Source organism: Panthera uncia, chromosome B4, assembly GCF_023721935.1.
Source record: "Panthera uncia isolate 11264 chromosome B4, Puncia_PCG_1.0, whole genome shotgun sequence".
In the NCBI taxonomy this organism is placed as follows: Eukaryota; Metazoa; Chordata; class Mammalia; order Carnivora; family Felidae; genus Panthera; species Panthera uncia.
The window spans coordinates 24276624-24294887 of record NC_064809.1 but is presented as its reverse complement, the minus strand read 5'-3'; the positions used below and the strand labels follow the sequence as shown (position 1 = coordinate 24294887).

At 35.5% G+C, this 18264-nt stretch overlaps 1 protein-coding gene across 5 annotated transcripts in view; it reads right to left on the bottom strand.

The window, feature by feature from the left end:
- The window catches only part of ACBD5 (acyl-CoA binding domain containing 5), a 46848-nt gene that overhangs the window by 17190 nt on the left and 11394 nt on the right, over positions 1-18264 (bottom strand). For 4 of the 5 annotated variants that reach the window (XR_007456530.1, XM_049624731.1, XM_049624730.1 and 1 more), the window contains 6 exons: positions 12472-12586; positions 12342-12374; positions 8251-8385; positions 6831-7034; positions 5918-6024; positions 2467-2734 (listed from right to left, as the gene is read on the bottom strand). Coding sequence is in view for 4 of the 5 variants with exons in the window: in XM_049624731.1 (XP_049480688.1) it covers positions 2467-2734; positions 5918-6024; positions 6831-7034; positions 8251-8385; positions 12342-12374; positions 12472-12586 (862 nt within the window). In the remaining variant the exon portion in view is untranslated. The remainder of the gene's footprint in view (positions 1-2466; positions 2735-5917; positions 6025-6830; positions 7035-8250; positions 8386-12341; positions 12375-12471; positions 12587-18264) is intronic. The other variant, XM_049624729.1, reaches the window with a different exon arrangement.

Here is an 18264-nt window from a genome sequence, read left to right as displayed (position 1 = left end):
CTTAAGAGATTGAGATATTCAGGAAACAAAAATAATATAAAAACAGGGAGGGGGACGAAACAGAAGAGAGTCATAAATATGGAGAACAGACTGAGGGTTACGGGAGGGGTTGTGGGAGGGGGGATGGGCTAAATGGGTAAGGGGCACTAAGGAATCTACTCCTGAAATCATTGTTGCACTATATGCTAACTAATTTGGATGTAAATTTTAAAAAAAATAAAAAATAAAAATTGTTTCTCCAAAAAAAAAAAAAGAGATTCATATATTCTGTGACGGCCTGTCAATGGGTACTGATGACACTAGAGAATTACTCTCCTCTCTGCTCACTTTACTATATCCTATGTCATAGTCAGCTTTCAAACAAGCCTTCGCAAAGACAGAATTAATCAGGCCATTCCCCTGTTATGGTAAATCCTCATCTCCAGTCATTATCTAATTACTCATTTTTTTTTCTTCAGAGCACTTATCATTCACAAAGAATCTCAATTATTTACTTATTTACTGTCAGCTCCCCTTTACTGGAACATGAGCTCCGTGAAAAGAGGGGCTTTGTCCTGTTCTCTATAGCATCCCCAGGATCCAGAACAGGGCCTGACAAAGAAAAGCTCAATAAGATTTGTTTAATGCTGAGGCAGATTTACCGTAAGGCTCACAAAGCTTCACTTCAGGGGCTGCCACTTGTATGGACCCCTGTGATTGCTGGGAGTTGTAATGTTTTGTAGGCGGGGTGAAGTCAGGGTTGTCGATAGAAAGCCTTTCATACATGCGATTTTGGTAAATTGCCTAAAGAAAGGGATCTGAATCCATGGCTCTAGTAATATGTTGTGATCTTTCTCTTCTTCATTAAATACTCACAATTTGGTATATGTTAAAATGGTAATTTTTAAGAATAATGTTCTTAATACCATTAATCTTCTCTTTTCTTCCCCGTCTTCATTCGTTTTATTTTATGTAGATTTTTTTCAATCAGAAATGCAGCTAATCCTTTAACTTTTTATGACCTCATGAAATTATGCAGGGATTTTCCTTTTTTTAAGTGTACAATATAATGATTCAATACTTGTATATATTGTAAAATGATCACTGCAATAAGTTCAGTTAACATCTGTCACCATACAGTTACAGATTTTTTTTTCCTTGTGATAATTTCTAAGACTTTTCTATTTTAGCAACTTTCTTTTTTTATTTTCTTTTTTATTTTCTTTTAGAAAGACAGGTTGCAAGCCAGGGAGGGGGCAGAGGGGAAGAGAGAGAAAGAATCCCAAGCAAGCTCCATGCTCAGCTCTGGAGCCCACCATGGGGCCTGATCCCACGACCCTGGGATCATGACCTAAGCCGAAATCAAGAGTCGGATGTTCAAATGACTGCACCAGCCAGGCGCCCCAATCTTAGCAACTTTCAAATATGCAATACAGGTCTGATTAACTACGGACACCATGCTGTATGTTACATCCCCATGACTTATTTTATAACTGGAAGTTTTTACCTTTTGACCCCGTGACCTGTTTCACATCCCCTTCACCCCTGCCTCTGGCAATCATCAATCTATCTATTTCTGTGTCTATAAGCTTGGTCTTTTGTTTTTGTTTTTTTAGAAGTGAGATCATATGGTATTTGTCTTTCCATTAATTCTCTTTTCTGATGGTCCCTATTCATTCCTAACTATAAACCATCATAAACTTTTATATATATATATATATACACACACACACACACACACACACACACCCTTTGCTTCCCTCCTCAACTCTATTGTTACCTGATCACATTATCATTCTTAATGTTTACCTTTTTTTTTTTAACTTTAAAAATATGTTTATTTGTTTATTTTGAGAGATAGAGTGGGGGAGAGGGGCAGAGAGAGAGAGGGAAAGAGAGAATTCCAAGCAGGCTCTGCACTGTCAGCGCTGAGCCCGATGTGGGTCTCGACCCCTCAAACTGTGAGATCCTGAGCTGAGCTGAAATCACACATCAGACCCCTAAGCAACTATGCCACCCAGTCACTCCCTAATGTTTGCCTTTGTATTGTTAAATGTTCTTTTATCTCTATTACTTGATTTGTCAGTTTTAAACAATATCTTTTGACTTAAGTCGGGAAATGTGCAAAAGACACAATTCAAATTTTTACCTACAGTAGGAAACAAAAGCAGAGGGGCATTTGGAGGAACCATTAACTGACTGTTCAAGAAGGACATAAATTTGGCTACTTCAAAAAATTGCATAAAAGATATAGAAATAGGAATGTTTTCTCCTATACCTTCAGAGATCACACTACTATGCCTTGGGGGTGGGGGGTAGAGTCTAAGAAGAGAACTAGGTGTAAAGAAAAGTGGTCAGACATTATAGAAGGATAACTTTTAACATTCCCTTGGTAAATTGAGAGTTCTAATGTCTCTCCTTACCTAAACTTTTTGCTAATTAGTTTCTAAAGATAGTCAGTCAACAAGAACAAAAAAGAATACACACCTCTCCCTCTTCTGACATTAGAGAATTCCTCATTTTCTCCACCCCGTCTCTCACGGTGTGGTGCTCCACTGTTACTTCGGCCATCTTCTCCTCCATGCTTTACTTCACCTTTTCCTTCAACTGCTACCACCTGCATATCCCCAATGTTGCCATTTCCCGGAGATCCTTGAACATCTTCAGGAAAACCAGGACTTTCCAAGGGCTGATTGGGATCACCACTCAAGTAATATCGAAATGGTCTGCCGTTTGACGTAAAGCTGTCTAAAGACTACAAATTTAAAACAACACTTGGTTAAAAGCTATAAACATAAGTTTTTGTGACAATAGAAGAATTACTGTTTTTATAAAACTTTTTTCATGTTATGATAGAAAATATTTTTCTAAAAAATGTATTCACCTTCTGCCTCCTATATGTAGGAAAGAAATGGGATAGGAATGATTCATCCATGAATAAAGTATTGAGTAGTTCTGGCAATGAATTGTTCTCATGAGTCAGTCATTCATCCAAGAGACTTATAAAAATGTCTACTACTCTTGTTCCAGTTACTATGCTAAAGTCTAAGGATAATATGAAGAAAGAAATAGCTTGGTAAGGGAGAGAAGTAAGATCATTACAGCATAGTTTGATAAGTATTATGAAAAAGATGGATGAAGGGTGCTTGCTATAGGAACTCACAGGAGGGGTGCCTAACTCATATTGGGGCTCAGTGGAGACTTCCTGGAAGAAATGATATGAATTAAAACTTACAGAATGAGTATAAGCCAAGTCAAAGGTGTAGTAGTGACGACAGCCTGTACCAATAAAGTAGTAGTGGGACAGAGGCTGCTTTGAGAACTTCTGAGATTAGAGAATCAATAGGAGTTGAAGACTGAATGTGGGAAGTACGGGAAAGGAAAAGACCAGATGGTTTTGTGATACTCACCAAGATAAGATATACAGAGGGTCTCAAGGGAACAGAGACAATGGTATAGTTATAGAGAAGTATAAATTGAGGTTCCTAGGCAAGATGTTTAATAGGTCAGTTAGAATTCAGAAGAGAGATATAGGTTGGAGATAAAAAACATCAGTGTATGAGTAGTGGCTGAAACCAAGGGAGTAGTCATGTTCCTGAAGAACACCAAATTAAGGAGTCAAAGAAGAAGAAAAAATTGAAATCAAGTTATTATGCCAAAGGGCATAATATATAAGAATGGTATATGGGGAGCCTAGGTGGCTCAGTCAGTTAAGCGGCCAACTCTTGGTTTCAGCTCAGGTGATGATCTTGCACATTTTGTGAGTTCGAGCCCCCCATCGGGCTCTGCGCTGACAGTGTGGGGCCTGCTTGGGATTCTCTCTCCTTCTCTCTCTCTCTCTGCCCCAACCCCGCCCCGCTCACTCAGTCTCTCTCAAAATGAATAAACTTAAAAAAAAAAAACAAAAACAGTATATATGGCAAATATTTCTAAGTTGTACATAGTTCATTGGATATTTAATAAAACATTTGTAATCATTAAAAAAAATCTTAGAAATCTAATCCACCTAGCAAAATTCCAGGTACACTGGTCTGTAATGGTCTACTGGTTTGCAATGATGTTGGAAGAATGTATATATGTATACAGAAAACATATTTCCTATCTCCAAATCTCTTTTCAGTTTCAGAACAGTACCTACAATCCATTATCTATTCCACTAAATGGTTATTCTAGAACCATTTCTATTTTTAGCTTCTACAAAGCAGTAACTGCTAATGATTGAATCTTTCAAAGTTTCAACCTTTTAGAAAGGGATCTATAAGCTACACAATTTATTTAAACTGGACTGAAAACAAAAACTGTAAAATAAAAAAGGTGACTTTGTTTTAAACAATTTGTTAAGTGAGATGAGGCCCTTGAAAGCATGAGGTCTTCTAACATGTTCAAAATTCAGTAAAACCAAAGAGATGCAATGGTTTCACACCATCAACCCTATGGAAAGGACAGAAACCAAGGTAATATAAATACAAGATAAAAACATTACTGTATGCAAAAAGCACCACACCCTTACGCCCATCAGAATGGCTAGTATCCAAATGACAAGAAATAACAAGTGCTGGTAAGGATATGAAATGAGAACCCTTGTGCACTGTTGGTAGGAATGTAAATTGATGCAGCCGCTCTGGAAAACAGTATAGAGCTTCTTCACATAATTAAAAATAGAAATACCATACACTCCAGTAATTCCACTATTGGGTATGTACCCAAAGAAAATGAACACACTAATTTGAAAAGATACATGCACGTCTATGTTTACTGCAGCATTATTTACAACAGCTAAGATAACAGAAGCAGCCCAAGGTGTTTATTGATAGATGAATGGAGAAAGAAAATATGGTATACATATACAATGGAACATCAACTCAGCCATGAAAAAGAATGAAATCTGGCCATTCTTGACAACATAGATGGACATAGAGGATATTAGGCTAAGTGAAATAAGTCAGACACAGAAAGACAAATACTGTATTATTTCACTTACATGTGGAATCTAAAAAACAAACAAACAAAATCTAAACAAACTCTTAAATACAGAAAAGAAACCAGTGGCTGCCAAAGCAGACGTGGATGGGGCGGGGTGGGCGGGGAGGATGGGTGAAATAAAGGGGATTAAGAGATACAAACTTCCATTCATAAAATAAGTGAGTGAAAAAGGTGAAAAGCACACCATAAGAAATATAGTCAATAATATTGCAATAGCATTGTATGGTGACTGCACTTATCATGATGAGGACTGAGTAATGTACAGAATCACTGAATCAACATGTTGTATGCCTAAAACTAATATAACATCATATGTCAATTATATTTCAAAACTTAAAAAAGAAGTCAGTGTGTAGAACAGATTTGAAAATTATTCGATTTTCTTGTATGTCAACGTTTCAAACACAGGGTCTAGCATAAAGTTTACCTTCTGCCTCCCCATCTCACCTCCCTCAGGATATTTAAAAATATAAATATAGTAACAAGTTATAATAGTGAAATATTTTTGAACATTCAGGAATTTTATACGTTTTTTAAATTCACAAAAATAATTCTACATACAAATGTTTATATATTTAAAAAAAATTTTAGAGGTATATCTTCAAAGCCATGAACAGTGTATGTACATCTGCTATTAACAGAAGTTATGCACTGAATTCTGACATATTCAGAATTGACAATTCAGATTGAAAATCTGCCAATTAAAAAGTGTCGGGGCACCTGGGTGGCTCAGTCGGTTAAGTGTCTGACTTCGGCTCAGGTCATGATCTCGCAGTTTGTGAGTTCGAGCCGTGTGTCAGGCTCTGTGCTGACAGCTTGGAGCCCAGAGCCTGCTTCGGATACTGTGTCTCCCTCTCTCTCTGCCCCTCCCCTGCTCACGCTCTGTCTCTCTCTGTCTCTTAATAATAAATAAATGTTAAAAAAAAATTTTTTTTTTAAAAAGTGTCATTTTTACCTCTTCTTGTCCAAACTGTTCCATGGAATCACAGTAGACCTCACTGTCTGAATCACTTGTCAAATGCTGAATTCCTGAAACATCTTCAACATGATCATCATTTATCTCTGAAAATGAACAAATGTCCAAGTGGGATTATTATTCTCTAACTGAGGAAAAATGCATTTATTCCACTCTCAAAATTTATCAGCTCTATATTATTTTCACACTGGAGACAAATTTATCAAGCCACACTTTTTTCTTTTAACGTACCAAAACTTCCAACATAGTTGATAATTTTTATTTGACAAGATTGTATTTTATAAAGTAATCATACAAAGACACTGTCCAGATCAAACCTTATAAAACAATCTTGTAAGGGAAAACTGACTACCAACTAGGAGGCCTAAATTGGTATGCAACTATGCAAGTTCAGTTGTTACATTAAGTAATTACATTTCTTGTTTTCTTTATGCTTTTATTATTTATTTTTTGAGAGAGTGAGAGAGAGCAAGCTGGGAGGATAAGAGAGAGAGAGAGAGAGAGAAAGAGAGAGGGGATCCCAAGCAGGCTCCATGCTATCCATACAGAGCTCAACGTGGGGCTCACACTTACAAACTGTTAAGATCATGACCTGAGCTGAAACCAAGAGTCAGATGTTTAACCGACTGAGCTGCCCAGGTGCCCCTCAAAATTTTATTTAAAAAAAACCATACAAAAACACAATTAAAAATGTCTCAATAAAAATATAAAAGCCCTGCCTCTAATTCACTATCTTTCAAAGCTATACACCCTTATAATATTAATAAACCCTAAGATATTATTGAATAAGAAGTTTTTAAATTCTAAATTGCTCCTAAATATCCTAAAACAATGAAAAGAACACTGCATTCATAGGAAAGAGGCTAAACAGATAATTATCCTGGGACAATACCTTGGTGAATGCAGACAGCAGTTTTTCCAGTTTGCTCCGAATTTTCATCTACAGCCTTTATTTCTTCAGCATTTTTCCCACTCAAGGAAGCACTGGCATGAATGTCATTCTGTATATCTTGAGTGGAGGCGTCTTTATCATAGCCATTAGTAACAATGATTTCCAAATTCTTATGATCTGCAGATTTCTTCATCATTTTCTTATCTTTTAAAAGAAAGTAGGGAGATTCATAAAAGTTCACAGTAGGTCAACTTCTGTATATATATTCTAATATCAGTAATCATTTCCCCAACCTACCGTAATCCCTTTGAATGGTTTCCTACTTGGATCAGAGAGATGGGGTACTCCTTGAAAAGGGATTTATTATATGCTGAACGCTCATTCAAAACTACTTCAGTTCCCTGTGAATCTTCTAGAACCTATCTTATTTTATTTTTAAGTAGGCTCCACGTCCCATGTAAGGCTCAAATTCATGACCCCAAGGTCAAAAGTCACATGCTCTACTGACTGAGCCAGCCAGGTATCCCTAGAATCCCCTTTAAAGATAACTTCTCAAGGTCTTTACACTCTCTCAAGCATAGGCAAATTGCCCTATGAGACCCAGAAGTACAAATGGGTCCACATAGTCAATGAAAAGATCCTTTGAAGAAGGTATTATCTGTCATACCCTATTGGAAAGTAAAGGCAAAAGTAAGCCGTGCGGTTTGTTTTAGTGTCTGTCTGCCTCCCCTTTCTAAACCAATCTTCCCAGGAATCACTGGTACTCTTACTACCAGTGGGGTCCCCTACCCACAATGCAGTATCCTATGACTCCAATGTTCTCTCTCCATCAAAACTTCCTATATCCAATTCTCCGTTCTATTCTTGACAAGGTATTGAGAGTTTAAACATTTCTCCTCTTCTTGGTAAGCCACATATGCATATTTATATTGGCAACAATACCTAAAATGAATACATTTCTTCTTTTTGTTTCTTTAAGTAAACTATGCCAAACATGGGGCTCCAACTCACAACCCCAAGATCAACAGCTGCATGATATACTAAGCCAGCCCGGCACCCTATAAAATGAATACATTTCTAATGCAGCATTTCAGGCATTACATTTAGAGGAGTGGTCCATTCTTGTTAGTGTTCAATTCTATCTATGCACTTTTGGTCCACAGAAAATATGGTGATAAGGTCAACAGCCCACATCCCACCATACACACTATTCTCATACAACACCAAATCAGTCCCAACTTCTCCATATTCTTTCATCTATTTTTTAAAGATTTTATTCTTAAGTAATCTTTACATCCAACGTGGGGCTAAATCTCAACCCCGAGATCAAGAGTCATGTGCTCTATTGACCGAGACAGTCAGGCGTCCCTTCTTTTATCTAATTGAATGTAAAATTATTGGCTCATCATCCAAAGATTACCAGTAGCACTTTGTTCTGCTCCTTTCACTTCTTCTTGGGCCTCTTCTTCCTCAGACTCAGCTCCACTATCACTGCTTTCGGCTTTACCATTAACAGTTTTGGCATTTGGAGTAGAAGTTAGAACGTTACCAAGATCTAAAATATGAAATGATCACTTAATCTCTAGTGCTATAACACACAATCATGCTGTAATTTACAAATAATACTGTCCTTTATAATAACTAATAAAATAATTTTGAAGTAAAAGTTAGAATTTTGACATATATCTGCAAGTATTCTTTTCCTTGATTATACATACATGACATAAAGAAACTCCTTCAGTTTACAACAAAAGTGATAAAGCGATCTTAAAACCTTCCTAAACAAGGCAGAGGGTGAGTTATTTTTAAGTTAATATCAATCAAAATAGAAAAGTTAGAGATGAAGGATCCTCTTTACACACAGTAAATAAAGAGACAGTTGCTATATCCTAGCATACTGAAAACATAAACACAACAATATCATCAATGTCATCAACAGAACTACATTTAAAAATTTTTTATCCTTTTCTTACCTTTAAGGCTTTAGGTACACTACCTATATTATTATGTCTTTATATTTATTTTTATTTTAAAGCATCCATTAATGTGATCAATCATTTAAAAAGGCACATTGTCCTACTGGCCAGTCATATCTTCAGAGGAAATTCATCAGAATTTTTCAAATGTTAATATGCATAGGAATCACCTTAGATCTAGTTAAAATGCAGATTCTGAATCAGCAAGTCTGGGGTGGCCTAAGATTCTGCATTACCATAAGGCTCCCACATGATGCCAATGCTTTTGGTTACTGTACTTCATTTTGAGAGAGAGGGAATTACATTTCCATCACCCTTTAAGATAATAAAGGCCTCCTAAGTGGCTACTGGTCAAAAACAGTGGTCTCTCTCCATAAATTTTTGTGCTTCATTTTCACTTACACAAATGCATTTCTTTTTTTTTTTAACCTTTTTATTTATTTTTGAGACAGGGAGAGACAGAGCATGAACGGGGGAGAGTCAGAGAGACAGGGAGACACACAGAATCTGAAACAGGCTCCAGGCTCTGAGCTGTCAGCACACAGCCCGACGGGGGGGCTTGAACCCACGGACCGCGAGATCATGACCTGAGCCGAAGCCGGATGCCTAACCGACTGAGCCACCCAGGCGGCCCCACAAATGCATTTTGAATGCTTCCCTGCATCTCAAACAACATATTAAATGCCAAAATCTCCATACATTTTAAACAGGAACAGAAGAGTAAAAATTCAACTCTATCACTGCCATTATGTTCTACTCTCTCTTAGAGAACCAAGGCAGCATCACAGTTTATAAATCTTGCTCTCTCCCTGACAACCAAGAAAAAGAATAACAACAACAAAAAAACAAGAAACAAAAACACCCACCACTCATGGACATCTTCAACAAAACTAAGCAACAGGAAATCTCCCAAACCCCCATTAAATGGCATTTCTGTGATGAGAGGTATAGAAAGCACAGAGAATTACTCACTAGCCCTACTCAACATCCAAAATTCAGTTCATGACAATAGTCACATGATTATCACAATAGATGCTGACAAAGCATTTGACATGACAATAATGTTGACGAAATTAAAAATGTAAGAGAATTTCCTCAATCTGGTAAAGGGCATCTACAAAAATGCACAACTAACATAATAATTAATGTTAAAGGATTGAATGTTTTTTGCTCCTAAAATAAGGAACAAGAAAGAATGAAGAAAAAAATAAAAAAATAAATAAAATAAGGAACAAGACAAAGATGTCTGCTTTTGCCATCTCTGTTTAATATCGTATTAGAAGTTCTTGCCATGGCAATTAGGCAAGAAACACAAATAAAATGCATCCAGATTGAAAAGGAAGAAGTAAGCACATGACATGCTCTGTATACATGAAATCCTAAGGAGTCCACCCAAAAACTATTAGAACTAACAAATGGTTTGGCGAGATTGCAGGATATAAGATCAATAAACAAAATCAAGTGAATTTCTACAAGCTAACAATGAACAGTCCAAAAATGAAATTAGAAAATAATCTATAATAGCAGCGAAAAGAATAAAATGCTTCGCAGTACACAAAAGAAAGTCAAAGAATTGTATACTGCAAATGACAAAACACTGTTGAAAGAAATTAAAGAACTAAATAAATGGATTGGAAAACAATATTGCTGAGATGACAAAACTCCTCTAAATGATCTATAATTCATTGCAATTCCTTTAAGAATCCTAGATGGTCCTTTTTGCAAAAATTAACAAGCTGATTCTAAAATTCATATGGAAATGCCAAGGATCCATAATGGTTAAAACAATCTTGAAAAAGAACAAAGTCGGACAGTTCATATTTCCTGATTTCAAAACTATGTATGTATATTATGAAAAAGCCCAAGCAAAACAGATACATCTGTTCTACTGGGCTTAAGTGGCTACTTTTAATAGGATTCCTTGTTTAAAAAAAATTTTTTTTTCAAGATTGCAAACTATGAAACACCCATATATTTGATCTCTGCAGTTAGACTTCTAATATTGTATCTGTAAGAAATAATTTCTTACAGATATACTTACACATATATTTAATGACATTTATACAGGGTTACTTTCAGCAGCATTTTTGAAGATCAGAAGAGGAAACTAATAAGTATAATGCAATAAAAATAAAAAACAACATAAAAAAAGAGGAAACATCTAAATGTCCGTTAGAATGGTACAGGTTAAATAAATTATGGTATGGGTACACATCCCTTACAACTCTTAGGTCCAGATATGATTTAAAATCCAGTTTTCTAATTTTGCAAAGGTCATACACTGTATGTACTATATATTATGTAACACCTTCAACAGAATTTTAAGGCAGCTCCCACTAAAAAAATAATAATAAAGTTTTTACAACGAAACACATGAATAGTCACACTAAATAAAATAAAGACTTAAAACAGCCCCTTGTCATTTCAGAGGTCTGTTCCTCAATTAGTTCATGTCAGGACAGTCTTTCCTCTCAAAGGAATTACAAAAGAATGTTTGGTTTATTAAGTTTTTTGAATTTTTAAATTACAGCTTAGGGATTATGGATCTGAGCCTTTATTATCATTATTCATTCTACCTTGTCTTTATAATTAGTTGTTCAAACATTTGCCTCTAGCCTCATACTACTAAAACAGGTCCAGATTTACTCTCCTCTGAATCCTAACAACATGCTTCACACAGAGAAAATATTTAATATTTTTTCCGCACTAAATAGTACAAATTATAAGGAAGATTATTTGTTAAAATTTGACTCCTTTAGGTAAATCAGATATAGAGGATGTGGTTATATGAGCGTTATGCTCAGCAAGCAGTCTATCAATTACAATTGCAGATACAAACTGCAGGTCTTACGACAGACAGGAAGATAACTGTTCTGAAATACCTAATTTCCATTAATTAGTGAAAGGTATCTTGTAAATAGGGATGTCAGGAAAATAAAACACAGGTAATTTTCATTTGAAATAATTCTTACAGGCTCATTTCAGTCTGTTTTCTAAAAAAAAAAAATTAAAGATCAAATGTTTATAGTTAATAACAGCAAATTTACCTATTATTCAACTCTTCTTACTATGTAAAAGATAAGCCTTTCAATTCTTTCCTGAGAACATGAAATTAGAATTCTAAAAAAAAAAAAAAAAAAAATGACCTAGCTAAGTGAATTCACTGACATCTTGTGTCAGGTTGCTATACTGTAATAAACCATACTATAAACATAGCCACGTTAAAATTAGCTAGAAAATAATTTCAGCCATTGTCACTGCTAATGTAATTCAAAAACCAAATCAGAAAGTATGATCTATCAAAATACAACCATGAATTCTGCTACAATTTTGAATACACTTAGTGAATCATTTGTCATGTTTTAATAACTGCAGGGTTAAAACTTAAGCATTTATAATATTTTTGAACTTTATGCAATATATTTGCTTGGAACAAAAACTTGCGTGACAAGCTTGTAAGTTTTATAAATATGTGCAGAATTCTTTAGCGTGTAAATTTCAAACAAAATTTTTACGTGGATTTCATTATTCCTACCTTCTAAGTATTTAGAGATTTTCTCCAGTCGGACTGGCATGTGAAAGTAAAACAAAAATTAGACATATAAATATTAATGCATGCATAATGTGTCATCTGCTGAACTAAAAACAAGGTAAAACAGTCCAACCTGAGGTTAAGTCAGAACTTTTGCTACTCTTTTTGTCTTCTACAATTTCATAAAATGGGCCTATGACATGTAGCAACTCTTCAACTTTCTCAGTCATCGGCATAGTTTCAAGAATCTGTAATCAAAAGAAACACATGTTGTGAAATCACAATCTATTAGTCTGACCTACTACCAAATAAAACAATACTTACAATTTATTTAGTGATAATTTTGTGATTCAGAGTTTATGTATAGATTCCCCAAAGTGCCTGTATTAACTACATACTTAATGTGCACATTCTCCTAGAAAAGGTTCAAGAAATCAAAGAATTAAGTATCTTCATTTTTGGGAATGCAAGCTGGTGCAGCCACTCTGGAAAACAGTATGGAAGTTCCTCAAAAAACTAAAAATAGAACTACCCTACAACCAAGCAATTGCACTACTAGGCTTTTATCCAAGGGATATAGGTGTGCTGTTTCGAAGGGGCACACGCACCTCAACAGCATGATCAACAATAGCCAAAGTATGGAAAGAGCCCAAATGTCCATCAAGGGATGAATGGATAAAGAAGACATGGTATATATATACAATGGAGTATTACTCAGCAATCAAAAAGAATGAAATCTTGCCATTTGCAACTACGTGGATGGAACTGGAGGGTATTATGCTAAGTGAAATTAGAGAAAGGCAAAAATCATATGACTTCACTCATATGAGGACTTTAAGAGACAAAACAGATGAACATAAGGGAAGGGAAACAAAAATAATATAAAAACAGGGAGGGGGACAAAACAGAAGAGAGTCATAAATATGGAGAACAGACTGAGGGTTACAGGAGGGGTTGTGGGAGGGGGGGGATGGGCTAAATGGGTAAGGGGCATTAAGGAATCTACTCCTGAAATCATTGTTGCACTATATGCTAACTAATTTGGATGTAAATTTAAAAAAATAAAAAATAAAACAAGTTAAAAAAAAAGTCTCTTCATTTTGAAGACTATTTTACATAAGCTTCTTTTAAAATTTTACACAATGATCTATAAATTGTGCATTAAACTAAGGGCACTTAGAATACTGTAGGGTTAAATTTAAATTATTGTATCTGTTCTTTAACACTAGTGTTTTTTTATTCTATTTTTATTAAAAAAATTTTTTTTTAAGCTTATTTTTGAGATAGACAGTATGAGTGTGGAAAGGGCAGAGAGAGAGGGAGACACAAAATCCCAGGCAGGCTCTGCACCACCAGCAGAAAGCCTGATGTGGGGCTCGAACACACGAAACGGTGAGATCGTGACTGGAGCCAAAACCAGGAGTCTGACGCCTAACTGACTGAGCCACCCAGGTGCCCCTCTTTTTTTTATTTTTTGAGAGAAAGAGCGTGCACCAGCCTGCGCACACAAGCAGGGTAGGGGCAGGGCAAGAGTGAGAGTGAGAATCTTAAGCATGTTCCATGCTCAGCATGGAGCCCAATACGGTGCTCAAATTCCCAAGCTTAACGAACTAAGCCACCCTGGTACCCTTCACTAAGGTAGTGTCTCTGAAAGAGGAGAAATGTAGAGTAGGAACTAGTAATCACTTTCAGATACCTTCATACCTACAGGCCAATTTAGAATCATCAGATTTGAAGAACAAGGTAAATTAACTGAAAAGGCATTCAAATAAATAGCCATCAACTGGTAATTGATAAAAGAAAATATTTCCACATATGAAATATTGGCAGATACTTAAAAAGAATAAGGTTAGCTTTGTGTGTACTGATTGGGAAAAACATCTGAATTTTTTTTATAGGCCAAAAGGTAGTTGGTGAACAGTATATTTAATATGATGCCATGATTGTTTTTTTTCTTTTTAAACAATAGGATACATATACATATAATACAGACATATCTGTATATACATATATATGTTTTCTGAATTCTACAAAATAGAATTAAAAGTAATTACCACTTAAAGAGTTAAAATGGAGGGAATGGGGAAGATTCACTTCATTTCATACTTCTTTGATGTTTGGATTTTTTTTCATTTACACATATTACTTTTATTGTTTTTTCTTCTATTACTTTTATTGTTAAGATTAACAAATTTATTAAGCAACCAAAATCTTGTGTCATTTTTGCATACTTTTCAGCTTATATACAGTTGTAAAGTCGCCACTTGATCTTTGAAACTAATAACCACCTCAGACTTGTCAGTCCCTCTCCCTGCTTTATTGTTTGTTTATCGTGTATCTTTCACAACACAATGTAAGCTCAATGAAAAAGGGCCTTTATTTGTTTTTGGTCACTCCTGTATTTCCAGTGTCTAGCACAGACAAGGAATTTAATAAACAAGGTGGGGGTGTGTTGGGAGATTATACAGAATGAACTATGCTTAGTGATTATAATGTAATTTTAGCGCTCATAGTAAATTATCTAATTGCTGTTCCTTTCAATGGATAAGAGTGAAAAAAATGGCTTTAACCATAAAATTGTTTTTTTGTAAAAGGAAATGCTTGTTACTGTAAGGCTGGGGTCATTCGGGAGGGCATTTTTATAGCTTATTATAGATAAATGATCTATAATATGTATGCATTATAACAATAATCATGAGAATTAGATTCAACCCAGAAGTTGAAACCACCAGGTAATGTTTACTTTTTTTGGTAATGTTTACTTTGACATGACCAAAGTCACAGAAAATAAATGATAGAGATAAAATTTTAACACAAGTCAGTACCCTTTACACTACTCTATACTGGAACAGTGTATGTATGTACAGTCAACAGAATCTGGTAAGCCAACCACATATTCCATCTTGACCTCCCCCCCACATAATACCTCCTCTGATATTCTTTCAAACAAGATCTTTTTTAGTTATCTCCTGATTTAAGATTACTTTAAAAAGTCTTTAAAAAGTCTCAGGGGTCTCTGGGCGGCTCAGTTGGTTAAACTTCTGACTTGATTTCAGCTCAGGTCATGATCCCAGAGTCATGAAATTGAGCCCTGTGTCAGGCTCCGTGCTAACACACGGAGCCTGCTTGGGATTTTCTCTCTTCCTCTCTCTCTGTTCCTCCCCACTTGTGCTCTCTCTCTCTCAAGAAAATAAAATAAAGTTAAAAAAAAAAGTCTCTTTCTCAAATTTGTCCTTAAGTAGGGCTACTCAAATCTGTGTTTTGGTTTCTCATACTCTACAGGTAACAGAGTGAATTAAGGACTTCAAATGTCAGAACTAAATAAATGCAGAATGTGCCAGTGCTAAGCAAACATAAGCAGAGTGATTTTTCTTTCAATTAGCTAGCATTTTAGTAGTAAATACGGTTAGAACACAAGTGGCCATAGCAAGATACACCCAGAATTTAAGAGGTTACTCTCTGAAGAAGAAACTTTAACAATACAAAACTCAAGAAGAATGATCTTAGTCATCTGCAAAATTCTCTCCCTCATCCCAGTGCTGGAATAAAAGAAATGGCTCAGACATACAAATAAACGCATGAGATCCTGGCAGAGACAGAGACACAGAAAGACAAGCAGACACAGGCAAATCTCAGTCTAAGTAACTACTCCTTAACCTCAGAGAAGATTTTATTTACAGTGTAAGTGAATCAAGTTCAGTTGGATTGTAACCTATCTGAATGAAGAATATTTGGTGAGCTGGATGGACTGCAGACAAGCAGCATCCAGCTCTGAATCCTCTGTCACCGCCCCCCCCCCCTGCCCCTACCCCACTTACGCACACATGCACGTAGCGTGCTCTCTCTCAAATAAACATTTAAAAAAAAGAAAGAAAGAAAAGCAACATCTAAATACAATAATTTTTCTAGGTTTCTCTAGCACTTTCCTTGGTAAGAAACATTATTCCTTTCTTTTTTTTTTTTGAGGGGTGGGGAGGGCCAGAGAGGGGAAGAGACAGAATTTCAAGCAGGCTCCATGCTGAGGCTCCAACTTGTGGCTCAAACCCACAGCCCTGGAATCGTGACCTGAGCCAAAATCAAGAGTCAGACCAACTGACTGAGCCAACCAGATGCCCCAGAAACACCATTTCTATATGATGAAAATATTCTGTTAAGGTACAGATACTGTATTGTAAAGCAAAGATTAAATTCCTCAGTTTTTTGTTTTTTTTTTTTTTGGTCAGATGAACATATCTTTTAAAGCCATCCAAATCTCAGTGTTCTACTCTCCGTTCAATAATCTTAGTAATCACTAATCCAATTTCCTAAGTGCCTCTGCAATTTTGAGGAGTGTCTTATATCTCAATCCTGAGTATGCTGAGCACTAGAAGAGTGTATCACCCATTCTAAGTAAAGAAATTAGCATCCAGAAAGAAAGAAAGAAAGAAAGAAAGAAAGAAAGAAAGAAAGAGAGAAAGAAAGAAATTAGCATTCTGGAAGGAAGAAGGAAGAAAAGAAAGAAAGAAAAAAAGAAAGAAAGAAAAATATTAGCATTCTAGAAGTAAGGAAAGAAAGAGAGAAAGAAAGAAATTAGCATTCTGGAAGGAAGGAAGGAAAAGGAAAGAAAGAAAGAAAGAAATTAGCATTATAGAAGGAAAAAGAAAGAAAGAAAGAAAGAAAGAAAGAGAGAAATTAGCATTTTAGAAGGAAGGAAGGAAGAAGGAAAGAAAGAAAGAGAGAAAGAAATTAGCATTCTGGAAGGAAGAAGGAAGGAAAGAGAGAAAGAAATTAGCGTTATAGAAGGAAGGAAGGAAGGAAAGAAAGAAAGAAAGAAAGAAAGAAAGAAAGAAAGAAAGAAAAGGAGAAAGAAAGAAAAAGAAAGAAAGAAAGAAATTAGCATTCTAGTTTTTCTCTAAATCTCCAAAAGATGGTTATCATCAGTCAAGCCTTGAAAAGAATAAGCCAATATTTTGGACTTATAGACCTATGGACCAGACCCTCACCATGGTAACTTTCAGGTTCCATCCTTTATGAGACTATGTTATAATAATCCTCCCTCTAGTACAGCGATTATCCCATCCTCTTAGAAATCCTGAAATAATTAGTCTGGGGTTATACTGGGGAATATATATATATTCCCCAGTATATATATATATATATATATTTTATATATCCCCAGTATAGTGTATATATATATATATATATATATATATATATATATATATATATTTTATTCTTTATTTCTGTTTTTAAACAAGATTCCCCAGTGACTCCAACATGCAGCCAGTGTTGAGTACACTGATCTCTCCTTAAGTCCAACAGACATAATGCATATTATTCAAGTTCTGGCTGAATTCTCCAGTAATCCTCATAAGATAGCCTGCAAAATTTGGGAGCTGCTGGCTGGCTCAGTAGGTAGAGCATGTGACTCTTGATTTGGGGGTTGTAAGTTCAAGCCCTATGCTGGATGTAGAGATTACTTAAAAATATAATCTCAAAAGCAAAAACAAAAAAACAAAAAAACCCAAAAAAAACAGACTGTAAAATTTGTACAGAAAACAGAATTTTATATTTCCTTTTGATTATGAATCAAAAGAACTTTCTTTAAAGAAATATGGGTTATTTCCCACAAACCACTTTAGTTATTCCTTTCTCTCAAAGCTAAAATTCTATTAAATCATTTTATTAATTAAAAAAAAATTTTTTTTTAAGAGAGAGAGAACACGAGCAAGGGGGGGGGGGGGCAGTGAGAGAGGGAAAGAGAGATTCTTAAGCAGGCCCCAGGCTCAGCACAGAGCTCAACACAGGGCTCTATCTCAAGATTCTGAGATCATGACCTGAGCCAAAATCAAGAGTAGGATGCTTAACTGACTGAATTACCCAGGGATAACCCTGTTAAATAATTTTAAAAGAATTTTTTATTCCAGGGGCACCCCAGCTCACGCTC